This window comes from Dipodomys ordii, unplaced genomic scaffold (genome assembly GCF_000151885.1).
Source record: "Dipodomys ordii isolate 6190 unplaced genomic scaffold, Dord_2.0 Scaffold20, whole genome shotgun sequence".
NCBI lineage: Eukaryota > Metazoa > Chordata > Mammalia > Rodentia > Heteromyidae > Dipodomys > Dipodomys ordii.
This window is the reverse complement of record NW_012267236.1, coordinates 233,072-257,508: the sequence shown is the minus strand read 5'-3', so window position 1 is coordinate 257,508 and position 24,437 is coordinate 233,072. Positions and strand designations below refer to the sequence as shown.

At 37.0% G+C, this 24,437-nt stretch overlaps 1 protein-coding gene across 1 annotated transcript in view; it reads right to left on the bottom strand.

Moving 5' to 3' along the window:
• Nucleotides 1-4,917: 4,917 nt before the first annotated feature.
• Prkd3 (protein kinase D3) overlaps nucleotides 4,918-24,437 on the bottom strand; it is a 74,265-nt gene continuing 54,745 nt past the window's right edge. Inside the window, exons 9-17 of the mRNA XM_013013518.1 lie at nucleotides 22,625-22,901; nucleotides 18,145-18,197; nucleotides 17,137-17,209; nucleotides 15,297-15,403; nucleotides 10,899-11,060; nucleotides 10,571-10,669; nucleotides 9,346-9,613; nucleotides 6,296-6,381; nucleotides 4,918-5,457 (exon numbers count right to left, since the gene is read on the bottom strand). Coding sequence (XP_012868972.1) covers nucleotides 5,284-5,457; nucleotides 6,296-6,381; nucleotides 9,346-9,613; nucleotides 10,571-10,669; nucleotides 10,899-11,060; nucleotides 15,297-15,403; nucleotides 17,137-17,209; nucleotides 18,145-18,197; nucleotides 22,625-22,901 — 1,299 coding nt within the window. The 3' untranslated portion in view covers nucleotides 4,918-5,283. The remainder of the gene's footprint in view (nucleotides 5,458-6,295; nucleotides 6,382-9,345; nucleotides 9,614-10,570; nucleotides 10,670-10,898; nucleotides 11,061-15,296; nucleotides 15,404-17,136; nucleotides 17,210-18,144; nucleotides 18,198-22,624; nucleotides 22,902-24,437) is intronic.

Here is a 24,437-nt window from a genome sequence, read left to right as displayed (position 1 = left end):
CAAAGCTAGCCCAGGCAGGAAAGTCTGTGAGACTCATTTCCAGTTAACCACCAGAAAACCGGTAATGGCGCTGTGGCTCAAGTAGTAGAGCACTTGCCTTGAGCCGAAGAGCTCAGGGACAGTGCTCAGGACCAGAGTTCAAGCCCCATGACCTACAAAAAAAAAAGTTTTTGCCTTATTAAAAAATATACGTGGGACTGGGTGCATGCATGCATGAGGTCCTGGGTTTGATTCCTCAGCACCACATAAACAGAAAAGGCCAGAAGTGGCACTGTGACAAGTGGTAGAGCACTAGCCTTGAGCTGAAGAGCTCAGGGACAGCGCCCAGGCCTAGAGTTCAGGCCCCATGACTGACAAATAAATTTTAAAAAATACATGAACACTGAATGATTTAATAGAAACTGCAAAGACAGTTCCAAGAGGATTTTTTTTTTGGGGGGGAGGTGAACAGTAATGGGGTTTGAACTGAGAGCCTCATACTTGCTAGGTGCTCTACCATGTGAACCATGCCTCTACCTTGATGAGACTGATCTGTATGTTATTTTAAAAGTAAAACTAGAGCAGTATATTCTGACAGAAATACAAGACTTAGCAAGAGAATGATAGGATGTAAAAGTTGCTACAGTTGTGATTCTATTTTTGTTGAAGCTACAGTTTGTCATTTCATAGAAATCTGGCTAATGTATTAGCAAGATTTGGAATTTCTTTTGGATGGTGTTGGGGTTCTAAACTCAGGGCTTTGTGCTTGCTTGGCTTGTATGCCCAGGGGAGTTCTAGCACTTAAGCCATATACATCCAGTTGGTTACTTTGGAGATGGAGTCTTGTGGAACTTTCTGCCTTGGCTGGCTTTGAAGCAAAATCCTTTGAAAATCAGTTTCCTCAGTAGCTAGGACTTGACTTACTGGTGCCTGCCTAGATCCTTTATTTTCTGTTTGCAAGTGCCAGGGGCTCATGTCTGTAATCTTAGCTAATCAGGAGATAGAGATCTTAAGATTTTAGTTCAAAGCCAGCCTGGCAGGAAAGCCTGTGAGATTTTTATCTCCAGTAACTACCAAAAAACCAGAACTGAAGCTATGGCTCAAATGGTAGAATGCTAGACTTGAACACATAAAAAGCCAGGAACAGCATCCAGGCCCAGAGTTAAAGGCCATGCATGAGACACACACACAGGAAGACACCCAATAAATAATTTATATTATTAAATTATTATATATAATTATATGTAATATAGTATATATATATTTATTACATATAAATTATTAAAACCTCCAAACCTGGAAGACAAAGGTAGGTGGAGAGACTGTCTTGGTTAAAGCCCATGCATCACACACACACGAGAAGACATCCAATAAATAATAATTATAAAATCTCGAAATCTGGAAGACAAAGGTAGGTAGAGACTTTCTTGGTATTTGAATTTCTTACCATATGCTTTTTGTTGATTTTGCATGTAAAAATGAGAGTTTAATTAAAAAAATTAAAAGTCAGCGAACAGTAAATCTGATGTGTACCTACATAAAAGTAAATATAAGAAGGAATAACTTTCTGAAACTTAACTCATTTTCTGTATTTTTATATAAATGCAGAATTTTAAGTTCTCATTTTACTTCACCGAACTTGTAATACTGATTGAAAATACAGACTTTCAGAGGAAGTGTTTATTAGTAACACAAATATATAAAGGTAGCTAAGGGAAAAAAGTACTAGCCACAACTTAAACTTATGGCTTAATACTCTGGAAGTTGTCAAAAATGGTAAGTTTTATTGCTTCTTCTGCTTAACTGACTGCAGCAGTAACACACCTGTACTGACTGAGGTCTTATTTTTTTACATTCTAAGCCATTTGTAGCTGCTCTTTTTCCATTTTACTTCATTTCGAATTTGCTTTCCCCCCACCAGACTTGGCTGGGAGGATTTTTTTTTTTTTTGGCTTTTCTACTCTAGCCCTCTATATGGAGCCAAAGGTCCACTTCCAGTTTTCTGCTGGTTAGTCTTAGACTTTTCTACCCTGGCTAGCTTCAAACTGTGATCCCAGATTTACCTCCATGAGTCATTAGTGCCCAGCTTAGGAGAGTTGTTATTTTGCCAGTTCGGGCACTGTCTCTGAGCTGCTTTTGTTCAAGGCTAGTGCTCTATCACTTGACCCACAGGTCCACTTCCAGACTTTTGGTAATTTATTGGAGATAAGAGTCTCACAGACTTTCCTGCCCAGGCTGGCTTCTAACTGTGATCCCCAGATCTCTGTCTCCAGTATCTAGGAGTACAGGTATGAACCACTGTCACCTGGCTTAGGAAAATATTTGAAAGCCGAAAATGCTCACAAGTAGCCTTCCAAAATATGTAATTGTTTTTATAATTAATGGAGTCAAGTGTCCAGTATACCTTCAATCCCAGAAAATTAATCTCAGCATTTAACTTTTCTTTTTCTAAGTCTGCTAGTAGTTCCTATAGTTGAATAACTGAAATTTTTAAAGTTAAAATTATTAATGAATTTCATTAAAGTGCCCTTCAGATAATTACTTCAGATTTAGTATACAGTTGTAGTTTAAAAATGGTAGATACATAAAATCAGTTCTCATAAATATTACTTCTGTTTACAAATATTCCATAGTTCTGTTTACAAATACTATTTTCAAAATAGTTCTATTATCAAAGTCTGTAAAACAGAATTTTCTCTGGATACCCCTACCAAGATTTTCACATAGAAAAAGTATGGTGATACAGAAATACATTTTATTATTAAGCTTCTTTAGAGTATTTACAAAAAGTAGGATGTAACAAAAAAATATAAAAAGATACTCAACAGTGTCATTAGAGACTATACAATATTAGACATCTGTTTCTATAAACAGTTATCTCTTATACAAACACGACTTCAAGACAAAAGGTTACAAAGGTTACACAGTATCTGGAGTAATTGTTCAACTCCAAATTATTTGACAGTGCCTTTACAAAAATTTTTTAGAAAACTTCTTAGGCATGTAATAAAAACAAAGAGTGCAATTAACTTCATGGCTTATACAGTTGATTATATAAGTGTAGCAAATGGATATCATTTCCAGTTAATCTTCACCTTATGCTGTAAAACCAGAGTAGGTTGCTTAGTAACTAAAAAAATTATTCCATCTTGCCCATATTGATATAAACTGACTTATTTTGGAGAAATCATCCTCTATCAGAGAATGCAGTAATGGCTACATGAGAGCGAATTACAGAAGTATGTGGAATGTCTACTGGAGATTTGTATAGATGCAGCATAATGAGCAGGAGGGTAAGGGATTCTGGTAGCTTACTGCCTGGGTATTGTAATTATATCAACTCTGGCAGCTAACTTAGTACTTCAATTTCCTTATCTGTAAGAAGGGATTCATGATGTCCTCATCAGGTAGCTGTTCTGAACAAAAAACTAAAACATAAAACAGAACACAGAAATGCTGCATAATGCTTATCATTTTCAGTCCTAGATTCTAAAAGCCTCTCAATCTTGTTTGTATACAATTCTCCTTTGCGACCTCAAACTTGGTAGGCAACAATAACATTAGTATACTTTTCACATTATTGAATTACACTAATTCACATCTGATCTTCTATAGATCACAGTGAGGAAGATATAGGCAAAAATTATGACTTTCATTTTATAGACTGAGGAACTAGAGACAAACCGTATGTGTCCAGGTTACCAAAGCTAATATACTGAAGCCAAGACTTAAATTCCAAAGTTCTTGCCCTTAAGAATGGAAAAGAAACCAAACCAAACTAAAACAAGGTTCATAGTGATAACTGCTGAACAAAAGAACAAAGCCACTACAATTCCTATGGATGGCTTCAGATTTTTCTTCAATCAGACTGCCTCTAAGCTGAAAATCTGTGAACACCACAAAGCTCGAAAAGTTTTGCATTTCATCAGAGGCTATGAGATTTCAGATTTGCAGATTAGGGATGCCCAATAAGTGACCTCTATACAAATTCCCAAATCCGAGGTTGGAAATCCAAATTAACATTTCAGATGAGAGACATTCCACCTATGTCAGTAATTATATTGGAAAAATCTGGCTCCTGGAGCTGAAATGTAAAATGGCCTTCCTCTATTCATTTCTCTACTGTTAATATAGTCCTCCTCACCATCCCCCCCTCCTTATAAACTGAGGGTTTTATAATTGCTTAAGAAAAATGGTGATTTAAAAAACACTCCAGACATTAGCAAAACCCTCTAATAGGTTATGGGAAAACACATCTATATAGTGATGGTAGCATTAACTGACTTCACCATACATAGCTCCTTTTAGTACATATTTAATCTTTGACTTCAAATTCAACCCAGGATAAAGATGAGTTATGCAATTAATATTTAGATCTGCACCCATTGAATCTTAAATACTGTAGCATCATGATGCTGTCAGTTGGGAAAATAGTTGTTCCATAGTTAGGAACAGGCACACATAACCACTCAGCATTTATCTCAGCTATTTTACTTAAAAAAAAAAAAACAATTGTACAAATTATATTAATGGCTACTAAAACCTACAGAAAGTGACATTTTTTTTTTTGTAGGGATCGAAAGGTTATGGACTGTTTCAGTCTTGAATGATTTAAAGAGAAAGGCAAAAACATCTAGGGATCCTCTATAGATATCTAGGAAAACCTTTCAATTGCTCGATGGATGACTGGACAAATGTTTAAGGTCCTACAGTAAATCATATATTAGTAGCTTCACAGTTATTGCTTAAATGAAAACCTCTTTAGTAATCAGTCTTATAAATCTTGTGTAATTTGGTTAAGCTATGAAAAAACTGGAAAATCAGACTTAAAAAAAAAAAAGACCAAGTTCAGGCAGGAAAGTAAAACCTACCTCCAATAAACTACCGAAAGGACAAATGGAGCTGTGCCTCAATTGGTAGAACACTAGCACACTAGCTTTTAAGCAAAGAGAAGCTCAGAGACAGTACCTGTGCTCTGAGTTTAAGCCCCAGGACTGGCAAAAAACAAAAGACCAAGAAAGGGAAGATAAAGTGACATTACTATAAAGTGAAGGTACAGGAAAAATACAAAACCAGTTTATTTGCTTATGCTATAAAAATTTATAAAAACTTCAGTTTTGAGTCCATTATACATCAATTTCCCTTTCTGTACCTACTCATGAACTACAGTATTGGTGTCACCAATTCCTGTATCTTCTCATGGCTTTGCATCCTGAGAATGACAACCTAAAGGACGACAGTTAATGCAGCAGAATATCAGTACATAAAATTAAATCCTTGTTAAAGTTAGCTCATTGATAAAAATTAAGGATCTTCTTCCATATCATCTGGATTGGGTGCCATAATGAAGTGCTTTGGATATGCAAGGTTATGTGTGTATGCATGTATTTCCCAGCGAGCATCATCACTTTCATGTGTAATGTAACGTTCTCCAATACGAGTTTCAAATTCTCTAAGGTCAAGCCATGTCTGATAATCCTAGAAAGAAAAAAAGATTACCAACTATTAAATAAAATATTGACAGCTTATCAAACCATTTAAAAATTTTGATTGTAGCACCAGTGAATTCTTGTTATATAAATTATAATGTAATATTTGAAATTAGCTATGTTAGGATTTTTCCCCTTCAAGTCTCTAATAAGGTAAAGTAACGTTTGTAAAGTTAAAAAAAAATCTGTCAGGCTTCTGAGATAGTTATCACTAAAAACATTTTGATCTACATTGGTAAATGCATAAGCGGTATTCCCTAGTAATTTACCTCATTCCCTTTAAAGTAGTGTGGGGCTTGAATTTAGGCCAGGGTGCCATCCCAGGCTCTAGACTCAAGGCTAACACTCTACCACTTGAGTCACAGCACCATTTCTGGTTTTCTGATGTTTAATTGGAGGTAAGAGTTACATGGACTTTCCTGCCTAAGCTGGCTTCGAACTGAATCCTCAGATCTCACTCAGCCTCCTGAGTAGCTAGGATTATAGATAGGCATGAACCACTAGCACCTGGCTAAGTCAAACATTTTAAATGGCTTTCTTTTTTGGTCTCTGATGCAAAACTAAACCTTTCAGTAGACATTTAAATAAAATATACTGAAAAAGTATGTCATGCTAATCCTTTAAAAAAAAAGTCAAACATAAGTCCCTATAAAACAAGTCACTGTTCTCAGTTCACAGGAGCTTACAAATTAACCACTGAATAGCACTACCATTATTCTAAGAAATGGATATGATCTGTTGATTTTGGAGTGGTTTCATTAGGTAAGATACAACACAGCTACTCAAATGAGGACTACGAAAGAGATAAATACATTAAAAAAAATTACCTGTAGCCAAGGATGACTAAGAGATTTGTCAACACTGTAACGTTTCCTCATCTTCACTTGAAGTAGGTTGTTTATCAAGTCAATCGCTAAAGGAAAAGATGAAATTCCATACATGAATTTAGGTGTACTTCTTAGCTATGTGAGAGGGTCAGTTACTCAACTAACTATACTGTGTCTTCATCTCCAAATCTGTATAATGAAACTTGGGAAGGGGAAACTAGCTTAATACATGTAAAAAGGCTTAGCCCCTAAAAGTGCTTAGCACGTAGGTGCTAAGTATTATTTCAAGATGAATAAAATACTATGATTACAAGCTGATTTTCCTCCCTCCCCTCTTTCAGTGATACCACATTGCTCTCTATTTCCTGGCTTGGTTTGGAGAAGCAGTTAAAAGCCATTGCCTTGCCTCTCCAGGAACAGCATTAAGCAATAATTATTAGCCTAAGTCTAAACTCAAGAAGTTTTAGTAAACAGGTTCAGGTGCTTTGGTACTTATGGTATGATGAGATCTTAGTATACATATTTTAACTACTTCAAAAAAGGGATTCACTCTGGGAATGTGGCTTAGTGGTAGAGTGCTTGCCTTGCATGCATGAAACTCTTGGTTCAATTCCTTAGTACTACATAAACACAAAAAGCCAGAAGTGGCACTGTGACTCAAGTGGTAGAGTCCTAGCTTTGAGCAAAAGAAGCTTAGGGACAGTGCCCTGGCCCAAAGTCAAAGCACCAGGACTGGCCAAAAAAAAAAAAAAAAAAGGGATTCACTGCCAAAATCAAGGGAATACATTTTTACTGCCTATTCAACAGTATGTTTAAAATGCTGGCAGGAATGTTTTCCAAATACTTAACACTGTTTGTTCCTTAAACTATGATTCACTGTGTGCGTAACTGCCAATGTTTATTTAAAATTCACATAATATCCTTCCAATTGATGAATCAGAACCTCTGGGATTCTGCAACTCATCAAGTGATTCTGACATAATAGGTCTACAGACCATATAGGCTTTGGAACTCTAAAAGGCTTCATTAAAGGGGGGGAAGGGGGGATGGCTGGGCTCCAGTGACTCACACCTATAATCTTAGCTAATTTAGAGGGTGAGATCTGAAGATAGTAATTTAAAGCCAGGGTTGGGAAGGTGGCTCAGTGGTAGAGTGCTTGCTTTGCATGCATGAGGATCTAGGTTCTATTTCTCAGCACCATATAAGCAGAAAAACCTGGAAGTGGTGCTGTGGCTCAAGTGGTAGAGCACTAGCCTTGAGCTGAAGAGCTCAGGGCCAGGGACAGTGACAGTGCTCAGGCCCAGAGTTCAGGTCCCACAACTGACAAAAAAATAAAAAAATTCAAAGTCAGCCTGGGCAGGAAAGTCTATGAGATTCTTATCTCCAATAAACTACCAAAACAGCCAGAAATGGAGCTTTGGCTCAGGTGATAGAGTGCCAGCCTTGAGCAAAAGAAGCTCAGGGACAGCGCCCGGCCCTGGAGTTCAAGCCACTGGTCTGTCTTTTTCAATCTATTTTTCTTAGTCTTTAGATGTGGCTCTAAAGACTTTCCCTGGTTGAATAGAATATTTATCAACCCCTATGATTAAACCTAGTAATTTTAGAAAAAGACAAAACCAAAACAACAAAAAAAGCCCACCCACCTAAATTCCCCTACACACTAATTCTGTTAAGTAGCGTTTTTGTGTGTGTGGTAGTCCTGAGGCTTGAACTGTCTGTCAGCATGTTTCCTCAAGGCTTGCACTCTTTCACTTGAGTCACAGCTCCACTTCAGGCATCTGGATGGTTAACTGGAGATAAGAGTCTCATGGACTTTGCAACTAGAGTTTGCTTCAAACCACCATCCTGTGACCTCAGCGTCCTGATAGCTAGGATTACAGATGTGAGATACCAGCACCAGCTTTAAGGAACATTTTAAGTAGTATACTTTTTCTTTCCATCAGTAAATTGAAAAGGACTAGCCAATTCTCACCCCCCCCTTTTTTTCCAAGGTCTATGCTGAACTCATTGTCTTCCTGCCTCAACCTCCTGAGTGCTAAGGCTAAAGACATGCTGACACATCCAGTTCATTGTTGAATAAGAGTTCAGTGTTAAAACTCAAAAACCTTCAACATACAGGAAAATAAAACGTATGGTGCTTCTCAGTATGTATCTATAGGAGAACTTTAGAACTAAATTGAATGTAAAGCTGATTCTAAGAATGTAAACTGCAAGTCTCAAGAAGTTTATAATCTTGTTCTGATGATTACAAGGATTTATGAAAACACAGTATATGCAAAAAAAAAAAAAAAGCAACTTTAGCCTAAGTAGACCTTATATAGTTTGGTAGGTGAGGGAAAAGTTCACTAGTGAAACTCAAGGGGTCCTTGGATGATTAGAAAGACGTGAATAGTGAAGATTGTAGGCAATGGGAGGAGGCTTAAGCAAGAGGCAGAAAACCAGAATAGAGTACACAACTAGCTTTGTGCAGGGAAGAAATGTGAGGGAGGGGGGGAACACGGACATTTACAGCTGTGTTGGTTAAAGGGAAACCAGATGTTTGGGAACTGATTAAGATGAAAATACTGTTTCCTAGCCGGGCACAGGTGGCTCACGCCTATAATCCTAGCTCCTCAGGAGGCTGAGATCTGAGGATTACAGTTCAAAGCCAGCCTGGGCAGGAAAGTCCTTGAGACTCTTATCTCCAATAAATCACTAGAAAACCGGAAGTGGCTGGCGCTGAGCACTTGCCTTAAGCTGAAGAGCTGAGGGTATATAGCGCCCAGGCCCAGAGTTCAAACACCACGACCAACCAAAAAAAAAAGAAAATACTGTTTAATACTGTTTCCTGAGATGGATTTGGCAGTCATGACTAAAAAGCACAAGTGCCTAATGGGGGGAAATTAAAAGGATTTTACTAGTTCACAAATGAGACAGTTGAGGCCTGGATTGCTGCTACGCCTAAAAGTTATAAGGAAAATAAAATCAGAACAACAACTAAATAGAGAAGTCAGAAGAGACCGGATGATGTGCAAATCACAAAGAATTTTAAGTGATTTTTTTTTTTTTACCTTCACTAGAAATTTCTTTCCATGGATTTGGTGGGTACATAAATGCAGCATTTTGGATTTGGTCATTTATATCTTCATCCTCATTGAATGGAAATGTGCCACTAAGGCTAACATAGACGATGACTCCCACTGACCACATATCTAGAGATCGGTTGTAACCTTTGCTCCTGAGAACCTCAGGGGCTAAGTAAGCTGGAGTTCCCACTACCGATCGCCGGAATGACTTCTCCCCAATGATGCGTGCGAATCCAAAGTCACACAACTTCACCTGGAAATAGAAGGTATGTTCATTTTATATTACATATACATCTGTCCCTACATATGATACTCTATCATTCACTGCAGTTGCCAATGGTACTGATAATGAGTACAAAACAATTGTAGGTAAGTTGAAAGATCCTTTTCCCAAAAGCAGACAGATACATCTGTAGCTCTGTGATACGTAATGAGTTTTTTCAGTACTTAAAAAACACCTTTGCTGGGCTTGGTGGCTCACGCCTGTAATCCTAGCTACTCAGGAGGCTGAGATCTGAGGATGGTTCAAAGCCAGCCCAGGCAGGAAAGTCTGTGAGACTCTTCTCTCCAATAAACAACTCAGAAAACCAAAAGTGGTGCTGTGGCCCAAATGGTAGAGCACTAGCCTTGAACTGAAGAGCTGAAGGACAGCGCCCAAGCCCAGAGTTCAAGCCCCACGACTGACCAAAAAATAAAAAATAAATAACACCTTTGTATTTTAGCTTTTAGAATATCACTAAATTGATGTTACAGTTATTGAATTTTGTTGTTTTTAATTTTTTTGGTAGTATTGGCATTTGAACCTAGGCACTTGGTAGGAAGGTACTCTCCAACTTGAGCCACATTCTTCACCCTTTTTGCTTTTATTTTCCAAGAGGGTCTTGCATTTATGCCTAGGCTAGTCGGGCTTCCCACAGAGCTCGGATTCTAGGAATGCACCAGCATGCCCAGCTTTTGTTAGCTGAAGTGGAGACAGTTGTCTTAGTACTAACTTTTTTGTCTAAATTGGCCCTGAACCACAATCTTCTCAAGTAGCTCGGATTATAGATATGAACCGACACATTTGGCCAGGTTCTTTATTTCTTCTTCTTTTTAATGGAATGGTGCATGTGCTGTTCTTTTGTCACTTTTCATTATGTGGGCACTTTTTAAATGATGTTACATGTTTAGATTAAAATGATTCTTCAGAAGGTTCTGGAGAACACCTCACCTGAGGAAAGGGCTCTGCTGAGGCAAGCAGCACATTTTCTGGCTTTAAATCACAGTGCACAATATTCTTAAAATGTAGATTCCTCAAAGCAACAAGTATCTGTTATGAAAGAAAAAGGCTTTGCTTAATACCTAGAAAATCCCCAATATTACTTCTTGAATAGTCTAGTAACTTGAAAAAATCAAATACAGTTAATCAGAGATGAAGCTAAAAGTATTATTTCATGTCTTTAAGATTAACAATCTCCATAATCACCCAGTATGTAAAAATACTGCTATTTGTCTTAATTATAAGTTATTCTTTAGTTTCAAAGAAGACTGGGAAGTACCTGTGTGACCATGAATTTAGTAATACGTTCTGGAAGCCGACTTTTCTCACTGGACAGAATCATTTCCAGCATATCTCCATGCAGCTTTTCCATGACTACAAAGACTCGTTCTGGGGTTTCAAACATACATTCCAGGTTTACAATCCCAGGGTGATGCAAATTCTGAACAGAGGTTGCAGATATTTAATGACCAACTTAAGTAGAGAAATAATCTTACTATGCAAATATCTAACATGTTACAATTGACTGTGAAATACAGAGCATAAAAAACTTAGAAAAATAAAAAACAAACATAATAGATAAGGAATAGACACTGATTTTCCCAATTGTCCAGTGGAGAGAAGAGTAGAGACCTTCTTCCATTTCTTCTGTATATGTGGTCATCTCTTCAAGAGGGCTTTTGTTTTTATTTTGCATAGGTTTGCAACTTATTTTACTTTTCTTTTGATATTCTCTTACATATTCTTTTATTTATATATTCCATCAACATGAGTACTTATAAAGGGAAGTCAGAAAAGACAAGAGAAATAAACCATTATTAATCTATAACTGACAGAATAAACAAACTCAAGGCTTAAGCAATGAAGGTAAATGTAACTGTTTTATACTAAACTGCCCTAAAGAACAAAAACCTCCCCTGTAATTTAAAAGAGTAGTGATGTAAACGGTACTTCTTCCATCTTTGAAGTGACTTTCTTCATTTCATTTAACGTATTTTTCCTCTTTTGTTTGACCAAGTGACCCAAGGAAGATATCAGATGAGTAACTTGTTAGAGAAAACTAGAAAAAACAGCTCACTTAAGCCCTTCTTCCTGCTTGCAGCAACATTACTTTCTAATTTTTGAAAACACTATTTTATAGAGCTGAATTTTTAAAAATTAAAGGTAGCATTTGCGCTTCTCTTTTTTATTCCTTTGGTAGCCCTGGAGGGTTTTCCACAAGGAGAACGAGGAAATGCTGAAATCATACTACAATATTTAAGCTAGAAAATTCGAACTTAACATTTTCCCATGTGCATAGTTAATGAGACTGCTACATTTTCCCTGACTACTACCTTCTTCAGGCAAGAGCAAAGGAAACATTTTGCATTACCATGTATCTAAGAGACCAAAGTCTGCTCCTCCCTCATTTCTTCCTTGCTGCACAAAGTGCTAGGATGTGGCCCTGTCAACCTTTCTATAGGTATGAATCTTTTTCTATAATTAATGAAATTAACATACGTTATCATTCCACACCTCATAACACATTTATTCAGCTGATACTAAATGAGCTATCATGTGCCAATACTAAGTATGTAGTTAGGATTCATTAATACTAGAAGCTCACACACCCTCATGGACTCATAAAGTCCAGAAAGATGGGATGCCAGAAGAAACAAATTTACTTAGGAAGTGGTAGGTAACTGAAGAAAAGATGTAGGATAAGGGAGTGCTGGGGCGAGACACTTCATTTAATGCTGAACAGAATTTGAGGACTTCATTGAGGAAATAGTATTTGGACAAACTCTTAAAAGGACACAAAGGAGTATGTCATGCAAACATCTGAGAGAAGGTATTCTTATCAGAGGCACAGCTCATGCAAAAGCCCTTGAGGATATGTCTAGTATATCTGATAAACAGAACCACCTGGTAAAGAGATTAAATTTGCTGAGTGGCATCTACAGTGGAACCTTTTTAGATTTTGGTTCTGCTTATAAACAAAAAGGTGTTAAAATGTGTTCATTTCTTTTTTTTTTTTTTAAAGTTTATTGTAGGGCTGGGAAGTTGGCTCAGTGGTAGAGTGCTTGCCTCTCCTGCAGGAAGTTCTGGGTTCAATTCCTCAGCACCACATAAGCAAAAAAAAAAAAAAAGTTTATTGTTAAAGTTGATGTACAGAGGGGTTACAATTTCATGATTCAGGTAATAAGTACATTTTATTTGAACAGGATCATCCTCTCCCTCATTCTCTCCTAGTTTTCCCCCTCCCTGCAAAGTAGTATAGTTCATTTCCAGCAGTGTCCACTGGGGTTTCACTGCTAAATTGGTTCACAGTTTCTATGCTACCCCTAACCTCCCCCAAATAAGATTAACTTATATACAAAAGGTACAAAAATAAAAAACAGCAGGGAATTATGTAACCAAAAAGGAAAGAAGAAAAACCCCACAAACAGTATAAATGATCTTATGCACACAGCTAGTGAGCCCTTGCAATCCTCTAAGAATATCCTTTGTTCTCATAGTGTGAATGTTTAGATTGCTGTTTAATTATGTCCACGTCCAATGAAAGTATTGTCCATTGGTTTTACTTGCAGGCACATTCTAGTTATTACTTTATAGGCACATTCTAGTTATTACAAATGAGGGAAAACATGCAGCCTGTGTTTCCCTGGGTCTGGCTTACTTTGCTTAGTATAATTTTTTCCAAGTATTTCAATGTCATTCTTTCTATGGAAGCATAGAATTCCCCTGTGTATATTTACTAGTTTCTTAATTCATCTGTCCTCTGAGGGATATCTGGGGTTGATTCTGTATCTTGGCTATGGTGAACAATGCAAGGAACATGGTTGTGCTGGTGGCTTTGGTGTAGTCTAGTTGTGGTCAATTAGATAGATGCGTAGAAGTGGGATTGCTGGGTCATAGGGAAGCTCTATGTTTAGTCTTCTGCAGAACCTCCATACTGCTTTCCAGAGTGGTTGAACAAGTTTACCAACATTGTAGTAGCACTCCCTTTTAGCAACATTCCTGCCAGCATCTATTATTATAGTTTTCTTGATAATGACCACTCTAATTGGGGTGAGGTGGAATCTCAATGTTGTTTTGCTTTGCATTTCTTTTATGGCCAGAGATGTTGAACATTTCATGTGTCTCTTGGTTGTTATTTCCTCTTCAGAGTAGACTCTCTTTAAGTCTAGCCCACTTATTAATGGGCTGGCTGGTTCTTTGAGGATTTTTTTGTGGGGGGTTAATTTTCTGAGCTCCAAGGATATTTAAGATATGAGGCCTTTGTCTGTTGTATAGCTAGTACAGATGATCTCCCATTCTGTGGACTTTCTATTTATCTTGCTATGTCCTTTGCCATGCAGAAACTCTTCGGTTTGATGAAATCCCATTTATCTAACCTTTCTTTGATTTGTTGTTTCTGAATCTTTACTTAGAAAGTTTTGACCTGTGCCAAGGAGCCTGCCTTAGTGTTTTCGCTACCCCTTCTTGTAATATTTTCAGGGTATCTGGTCTTACACTAAGATCTCTGATCCATTTCGAGTTGATTCTGGTACAGGGTGATATATAAGGACCTAACTTCATTTTTCTGCATATATATATATAGCCAAATCTGATAGCATCATTTATTGAAGAAGCTATCTTTCTCCATCCTGTTTTTGGCTCCCTTATCAAGTATTAGGTGGCTATAGGTCTGTGGATTCATTTCTGAGTCTTCGATTCCATTGCTCTTCAGGTCAATTCTTGTGTCAGTACCAAGCTGTTTTTATTACTACAGCTTTGTAATAGTTTGAAGTTTGGTATTGATATTCCTCCAGTGGTATTCCTGCTAAGGATTGATTGTTTTTGCTATTCAGGGTCTTCTATTAGTCCATATGAATTTTTTGAATTGCTTCTTCCATATAGTTGAAGAATGTTGTTGGAATTTTGATGGGTATTATTCAATTTGTAGATAGCTTTGGGCAATGCTGCCATTTTCATATGTGTTCATTTCTATTAAGCAGACAGCAAGGCAGAGCTGATCACCATTAAACACTGTAACAGTAAGACTGAATATTCCTGAATAAACTGTGTGGTCCTTTCTGAATCAATGATTCTATAACTTTCCCCCCTCCTTGCTACTGGAAAGGCAAAACAGTATTCTCAATACTTTCTTCTTAAAGATGGGGGACATGGGAAAGAAAAGTTTGAATGCCCTTGGGCTACTGGTAAAAAATGATTATACCAAGCTCAACACAGTACTGTTTGATATGTAGATATATAACAACAACTGAGGGTAAAAATGACAAAGTGAAGCTGATACAGCTGAGAAGAGCCACAGGGTGGTGTGACTATAAAAATGCATTAGGTTCCTTTATATATATGCAGAAAATCTGCCTACAATGCTCATATCTTGTAGAACTAATTTCAATCAATGAGCCATGTTTTGAAAACTTTCCTTTAAAAAAGTGTATTTGCTGAATAAATTCAGATTCTACTGTAGTTCATATAGAAAGTAAGCTAAAGTTAATCATATATATATACATATATATATATTTAAATTTACACATAGCAAAGAACACCTGAAAACTCACAATTGGACATGCATACACACACATGATCCAATAAGGCAAAGAAGAAAGAGCATGTGTTTGGAGCTAAGACTTGATGAGTCAATTTTAAAAATGATTACTATTAATTATATTACTATTAATTATATTACCTGTAAAATAGCTACTTCATTACGAAGCTGACTTTCCTGCTTTGTGGGGAACCTCATTTTATCAATTACTTTAATAGCCACATCCCTTCCAGTCTTTCTATGTTTTCCTATTAAAAAAAATAGAAAAGAAGCAAATTAACATTTAACATACAATACAAAAGATTTGTTGGGAAGCTGTCCATAGACGGTGTGGAGAACTGTGTGTATATACTCATATTTTTTTCTTTGTTTTTTTTTTCTTTCTCTACATTCTTTTACTCTTCATATTAAAAAGTGATATGTTTTCTTGCTATACAAAATTTTCATTAGTTTTCCTTTTATAGGAACTTTCCTTATCTGAAATTGCAGAATATTTAAATGTGCTTGCTTGCTGAAAAGTAATTGACCTTGCTAAATAAGTGAGCTAAATGCTCTAACAGAGGCTGTAGATACTGTCAAGATAAAAATACTAATGAAGCTGGGCAACAGTGGTTCATTCCTGTAATCCTACCTACTTAGGAAGCTAAGATCTGAGGAAAATGGTTCAATGACAGCTGGGACAGGAAAGCCTGTGAGACTTTTATATCCAATTAATCACAAAAAAAGCCAGAAGTGGCAATGTAGGCTCAAGTGGTAGAGTGCTAGCCTTGAGCAATTTCAGGGACTGTACCCAGGCCCAGAATTCAAGTACCAGGACCAGCAAAAACAAAACAACCCAGATAAAAAACAACAACAACAAAAACCTAATAAATTATGAATTAATTTTATTCTAGGTTTTCTTTTTTGTTGGTTGTGGGGCTTTAACCCAGGGCATGGGTGCTGCCTCTGAGCTTCTTTTACACAAGGCTCTATGAATTTGAGCCCCAGCAACACCTCCAGTTTTTGAGTGGTTATTTGGAGATAAGAGTTTCACTGGGGACTTTTCTGCCCAGTTTGGCTTCAAACTGTGATCCTTAGATCTCAGCCTCCTGAGTACTTAGGATTTATAGGTGTGATCCACTGGCACCTGGCTTAGTCCAGGTTTTCTTGAATCAGCAGACTGATTAACCATGGTAGATCCCATTCTGGAAGGCCTTATATTTTAGATATAAGAGACTTAAAACGTAATTGTGTTAAATAAATAGCCACTCATTTATTCATTGATTTGAACTAGTTATTTTGAACCTATTACATACTAGACAATGTTTAAATGCTACAGATTCAAGCAGTAAAAATGACAAGATTATTAGATGTGGGTTTTTGGAAAGATTTACTCCAAGATGGTATAAAAGAACAAGATTGGACACAAGGGAATGGATAAGGGTTAACATTTTCTTAATATGGGATTATGGCTTAATGAAGTACTTATATGTACACATTAGATTAACTTGAATTGAAATTAACAACCCTGAGAGCTATGCTGGTCAGATTTTATTCGTTCCATCAAGCAGATGAAGATACAGAGACATAGGAAGGTCAATGACTTCATCTACATTCTAAGACATAGAATAGACTAAGATCTCATTGATGCTATGATGCTAACAGTAGACAAATGCTGCCATTTGTGTCAGACTACACATTTTAGTGAGTCCACATAATCCAATATTAACTTCAATATCCCCCAACCCACAAACACATATGTGTGAACTATAAGAAAAGATACTGTTGTAAAACTAATTTCCTGATTCTTTGATACATTTTCCTTTCTGCATTTGAAATTAAGGACTTTTCAACTTTAGTGAAAAGGATTTAATTGAAAGAACACAAGTCAGTAGTTGAGAAAAAGGCTACCTGATCACAAGGAGATGACCAAGTAACTGATATTTTTAAATTTCACCATTTTTCTATAATATTTGCAACACAAAAGATTGTAGTTTCTTACCTCCATAAACAATGCCAAATTGGCCTGAGCCAAGCACCTCATCTGCAAAGATCTGGTAAACACTGCTGATATCCTATCAGGAGAAAGTAAGCAGCATTACTTTTCTCTATAAAACACTGACAGTATCTCTGATTTAGTAAATCAATGAATTTTTATAAAGCACAAAGTATTTTATGAAACAAAGGCTCTCTATATTCTAGAAAAAAAACTCATACTGTGATAATGTACATATGAAGTTTTCCATAGGAATACCTATAGGAAAAAAATGATTTAGATAATATTTGTAGTGAGCTGCAAGAGAAATTACCATTTTTTTTTTTTAAAGAAGAAGAACGCTAGGTACTGGTGGCTCCATCTGTAATCCTAGCTAAGGAGGCGGAGATCTGAGGATTGTGGTTCAAATCCAGCCCAAGCAGAAAAGGCCAATTTATCTCCAATTAACTACTCCCAAAAATGCTGGAAGTGAAGTTTTGCTTAAGTGATAGAGTGCTAGCCTTGAGCAAAAGAAATTCAGGAATAATGCCCAAGCTGAATTCAAGTCCCAGGACCAACACATGCACACACATGCATAAGTACGCACACATACAAGAAAGAACAAAGTTTTACAGATTAAATTAGTAACAGACTGTTATCTTGCACTGCAAAGAGAAAGAAGAAGGGAATAGGGTAGGGTGGAGGGACCGAGACTGCTATCTTTGATTTGAAAGAAAAATTCAAAGTTCATAGTGACTTTAAGGAAAAGTATGTGAGGTAAGAAGATTATAGTATATAGCCATGCCCAAGCAAAAATATGAGCAACTATACCTGAAAAGTAACTAAAAAGAAAACAAATCTGCCCCTGCCTTAGGTTTCTTCTATAACTCAGAACTTCTTAGGGCAAGTATCACCCACAAAGTTCAGTCTTAACAAACTGCCCAGTACTCTGGGCAATAAACATTTCTTTAATAAATTTTGCACTTTCTTTATTTGATGCACCCAATTTGCATATCAGCTACAATTGTTACTTACCACATTCTCCTGGACCTGACAATTGGATACAGAGATACTGGTAGCCAAATCTTCTGTAAAATATAAGAATGGTGGTTAAGAAAAAAAATTACTGATATCTTAACCATATTTCTACTCACATGTGAAGAATATATCAAACTTAAAATGTTACAATAGTTAATAAATACATTAAAAATTTACACACATGATACTAACCCATCAAAAAAATTAAGTAAAATATAGTAACACATTTGTACAAAGTAATACTCTAAATTTTTTTTATTTTGTGCAAGTCCTAGGCTTTAAACTTTTGGGCACTGCCCTTAAATGTTTTTCATTTTGCTCAAGACTATAGTGTTCTACCAATTAAGCCATAACTCCACTTCTGGCTTTTTTCATTGTTAATTGGAAATAGTCACAGATTTTCCTGCCTGGGCTGACTTCAGACACTGGCACCAGTCTATATACTCTAAACTTAAAATTAGTAAATGATATAGGACTATAGTAAGAAAGCTAGTTGTGATGTTATATGAATTTAAGAAGGGCAGTTGAAGATGTAGTTTAATGATAAGAGTATGTGTAGTCTGGCTTTCGATCACCAGCACTGACACTCCAAAAAAGTAGTTGTGGAGCACTAGTGTCTGAGCGTACTTACGTGCATGTGTGTGTATGTGCATGCATATGTATGTAAACATTATGTCTGTGATTTTTGTTTTTTGCTGGTCCTGGGGCTTGAACTCAGGACCTGGGCTCTGTCCCTGAGCCTCTCTGTGCTCAAGGTGAGCACTCTACCACTTGAGCCACAGCACCACTTCCAGCTTTTTTTGAGTAGTTTATTGGAGATAAGAGTCTCGTGGACTTTCCTGCCCAGGCTGCCTTTGAACTGTGATCCTCAGATCTCAGCCTCCTGAGTAGCTAGGACTATGAACATGAGCCACCAATGCCTGGACTGTCTGCATTTTTTTTAAACATAAAAAGCATGCATCACTTCCATTAAAAATTTAAAATCAGTAAAACATATAATACTGAAATATGTCTGATATATATTATTAAAGAAAATTGCAAAAAAAACCCACAAAAGTGTATGACTACCTTTTTGTTAAAAAAAATGGCATCCTACGTCTTTCCTCAATCAAGAAATATACAGCAAACTATTAATTATGTTTTCTTGAGGCCAGAATATAGGATTGGGGATGAGGATGGGTATTACAAAAGTAAAGGAGGGGCTGGGAAGGTGCTTAGTGGTAGAGTGCTTGCCTTGCATGCATGAGGCCCTGGGTTCAATTCCTCAGCACCACATAAGCAGAAAAAGCTGAAAGTAGAGCTGTGGCTCAAGTGGTAGAGCACTAGCCTTGAGCTAAAGAGCTGGGGCCAGCGCCCAGAGTTCAGGCCCCACAACCGCAAAAAAAAAAAAAAGGAAAAGAAAGCTTTTTCACTTTACATAATGTTTCTATAAAGTTTAAACATATTGCTTTGGTAAGCAAAAAAAGTTACTGACAAGATAAAGGGAAATAAAATAATAAATAAGAGAATAGCCACCATACATCTAGAATCTTGAACACAAAACAAAATAAAAAATTTCCTTTTGAACTCCCAATATAAAAATATAAAATAGCACCGGGCACCAGTGGCTCACACCTGTAATCCTATCTACTCAGGAAGCTGAGATCTGAGGATCCTGGTTCAAAGCCAGCCCAGGCAGGAATGTCTGTTAACCAGTTAACCACCAGAAAACTGGAAGTGTGGCTCAAATGGTAGAGCGCTAGCCTTGAGCCGAAGAGTTCAGGGATAGTACCCAGGCCAAGTTCAAGACCTACAACCAACCAAAAAAAAAAAAAAAAAAAATTAGCAATATAGAAATAAAACATCAAAGGAGGAGGCAACAATGCTGGATAAGAAATGTACTCATTATCTTGTTCATGTAACTGTAACCTCTCTGTATAGTATTTTGGAAATAAAAAAACATCAAAAAATGGAAATGATTGTCAAGAATTCCATTTTAAATAAAGCCAGTTTAAATCTTTAAAATAATTCTAATTTTAAATATTAATGATTAAGACATAGCATAAATGAAATTACTGTGTCTAAAATTCCTTTTTGGTAGTTTCTTTCCTAGTTTGTCTTCTCCTCATTTTCCTTCAAAGACTTCTGCTCTTAGATCTATCTAGTTTTAATTTCTTTTTTTTGTCGGTTGTGGGGCCTGAACTCTAGGCCTGGGCGCTGTCCCTCAGCTCTTCAGTTCAAGGCCACAGCGCCACTTCTAGCTTTTTCTGCTCATGTGGTGCTGAGAAATTGCACCCAGTGCCTCATGCATGCAAGGCAAACACTCTACCACTGAACCACCTTCCCAGCCCTCCAATTTAAACTTCTTTCTGTGTCAGACAGACATATAACAGCCAGAACAGCAGAGTGATAGTACTGCGCTTATGTATCAATCACCATGGTTAAATGCCTTGCATTCATATACTATTCCAGTTTAGATAATAAGAGAACTGAAGAGTCCAAGACCACATAAGTAAGTTAACAACAGAACGAGGCTTACAAGTTCAAGAATCTTCACTCTTTTGAGCAGTCCTGGGGCTTTGAGCTTTCCCAGCTTGTTTGCTTGGCTGTCACTCTACTACTTGAGCCACATCTCTAGCCTTGCCTTTTTTAAGTCCCATGGACTTCTCTGCCCAGGATGGCTTCCAACTATAATCCACTGTATCTCAGTCTCCTAAGTAGCTCGGATTACTAGTATGACCCACTGGAACCAGGCTGTAGAATCTTTAGTCTTAACTCTTTTAGAGTCTTAACTGTCTCTAAAAGACTCTTTTAGAGTCTTGACTGCCTTTAGAGACTCTTTACTTGAGGAAGTTTAAGGTTGAGCTTGAGAAGATCTCTAGATCCTTAGAAAGGACACATTAAAATATGCATGTGTATCTGTATATTTTCGGGGGAAAGGGTCATGGGTTTTAATTAAAATCTCAGAATTCTGTCTAAAACAGTCCAGAACTTAAGAACCCCTGTGAAATATCCATCAACTTGGCTTCCTCCAAGTTAATATGAAACACCAAACATGGACATGACTCATAACCCTCATCCCTCTGACATACCTGTCTCTTCAACTAGAGTTAGTACAAGTTCCTCCATCTCTCCCATTTAGCTCAGCCTATCTTATTTCTTCCTGAAGTCCAAATCAGACTTTTCTACTGTGCAGTCTTTGCTTACTCTTTTCTGTTCCGATTTGAGATTTTAGAGTATGCATTTTTAAACTATTCTAGATTATACTACTAACATGTATGTTGCATTTCCCTAAACAGCTTTTACAATTCTTGAATTTCTATTGTATTCTAGCACAGAGCCTACTATGCAATAAAGAGTTGTGTAAAACACAGGTAAATTAAAATAGGTGCAATTAAAATTGGCTGACATTTATTTTTATATAATTGTGCTTATGTCTCATGAATGGTTTATCCATAATATAATGCCAAGTGGCATTATGATTTTAATCATTCACTTTTAAATTAAACATTTAATTATAAAAATATTTAATTATATATATTAAATTATATATTTTGTTGTCATAGAATATATTTTCAATACTTTTTTTTTGGGGGGGTGTCCGGTTGTGGGGCCTGAACTCTGGGCCTGGGCGCTGTCCCTCAGCTCTTCAGCTCAAGGCTAGCACTCTACCACTTAAGCAACAGCACCACTTCTGGCTTTTTTTCCCCCAGCTTATGTGGTGCTGAGGAATTGAACCCAGGGCCTAATGCATGCAAGGCAAACGCTTTACCACTGAGCACCTTCCCAGCCCCTTATTTTTTAATACTTTTAGTATTTTTGAATGTTTTAATTTGCTTAAACAATAGTAGTTCTGCCTTTACAGAGTTCATGAATATGATATAAACACAGTACATTATTATTTATTTATATCCCACCATGAAACAGAGTACAAATACTAGTCACTAAGTGACCTCATAGATGCTAAACATTCTTCTTTATGTAGGTTCCTTTTCACAACTCTAGGAAGTAGGGACTTCTATACAGAGGTAAAGTACTTGAATAACATCATACAACAGATTGTTCACACTGGAATGCCTAGTTAAAGGCACTGTTTGAGTATATGATTATATCATAATTTCACAAGAGTAGTTTACTAATGATATTGGTTACTTAAGGCAAAACTTAACAGGAAACATTAAAAATGGACAAAAGTACTGGGTGTTTGTGGCTTATACCTATACTACTACTCAGAATGCAGAGATCTGAGAATTGAGGTTTGGAGCCAGCTTGTTTGAGGAGAAAAATCTAAGAGATGTATTTCAAATTAACCACCAAAAAGCCAGAAGTGGAGCTGTGTGTGGTTGAAGTGGCATTATACAAGCCATGAGCGTTGAGTGTGTGCATGGTTCAAGCTGTAGTAACCAGCAGAAAACAAAGCATAAAGAAAAAAAACTGCACAAGAAACACAACTATACCCCACCCCAAATGCTTAAAAATAAAGCAGATTATTGCTTACTGTGCTCTTTCCCTTGGCCAGGAGAAGTGCAAACACTTGCTTGAGGGGTCACAGGCATGAGAGCTTGGCGAATTGCTTTCTCCCAGCTCTGTGCTATATCAAGTCCAACTCCAGTGGCAGCTAGAACAGGATTGTGAGAGCTGTCCCCATTGTTCTCTCCAACAAAGTATACCATAGTATCAGTGATGATTTCAAAACAGTGTGGGTTGCTGCCTTGTGAAATGTTTGTGAAATCTCGTGGTGAAGATACTCGCAGAATTTCTGAAAGTGGAATTTCCTGAAATAAAAAAGTTATGCATTGAAAAGTGTGAATATTTGTTTTTATTTTCAGTACTCTAAAGAACTGAAGATAGGTATTTTTAAGAATGCACATGGAATACAAAGGCCATTCCTCATATAGTTTCTGCCTTAAATGACTTGTACATTCAGAATATTATAGGTACAGCATGAGGGTCATTGTAAGATGCAGGGAAGATTTAAGAGGGTAATTTACCACAGTGTCTAACAACTATCAATTTCTATTTTAAATCAATTCAATAGTTACTGTTCCAGTGGCTGCTTTTTTTCTTTCTTTCAAGATAGATACCTAAAGTCAATAAACAGCAGAAATAATGACAAAAAAGCAAATATTTGGGTCACTCTATGTTGCATAAGCACTCCATTGTGGTTCTTGCCATTGGATTAAACTACTAGTCATTCAATGTTCACTCCAAACATCAGGCAAAAGCAACAACAACAACAAAAAAAAAACAAAATAAAAATTTCCATTAAAACAAACCCCAAATTATAAAATAAGGCATCAGCAGCAGCAAACATGATTTCTTTCTCAAAGATAAGAGTCTCTTTTCCTATGCTGGCTTTGAAATTTGGTGCGTAAGGCATTCTCCTGCCTCAGGCTCCCTAACAACTAGAACCACTCTAAGCAGGAAACCAAGTTTCACCCATTTTTAAGCTTCTTTCTCCCCCAACCCCCTTCAGTCATGGGGTCTGAGCTCAGGGCTTGGGTGCTGTCCTTGAGCTCTTTTGCTCAAGCTAGCACTCTACCCCTTTGAGTGCTACTTCCAGTTTTCTGTGGTTAACAGGAGATAAGAGTCTCAGGGACTTTCCTACCAGATCCTCAGATCTCAGCCTTCTGAGTAGCTAGCTAGGTGTGAGCCACCAGCACTCAGCTAAAGTATTGTTCTGGTTTTTTTTTTTTTTTGAGCGAGATCAGGACTTAAATCTGGTACCTAATGCTTTGCCTCATTGGTTAGCACTCTACCAACCCCTCATTTTTATGTTTTCTAAGGGTAAGGAGGTGTTGCAGAGGAAGGGAAGATTAATTAGAATACACTGATTATACACATGGAAATACCATAATGAAACCCTCCTTTATATAAACTAATGCTTACAAAAAAAGTCACAGAATTGATAGGTTAATTCCATTGCTACCTTTAGCTATGAAGAGACCCAAGTTTTTTTCTTTATGCCTCATCTACATAAGCAATCTTCATGTGACTTTCTACGTAGCCTACTCTAAGTCATGGTATCCAAATGTGAAGCAGCAGCAAACTGAAAGTTCAAAAATTCACATTCAGCAACACAAAACAATCTATGATAGTGGAGCTCTGTCTCTTTGTGTGTGTGTGTGTGCGCGCACACACACACACACACACACACACATATGTAAAAGGGAAAAAGATAAAGTATAGAAAACAGCTGCTTCAAAAGAACCTAACATGGGCTGGGAAGGTGGCTCAGTGGTAGAGTGCTTGCCTTGCATGCATGAGGCCCTGGGTTTGATTCCTCAGCACCACATAAGCAGAAAAAGCTG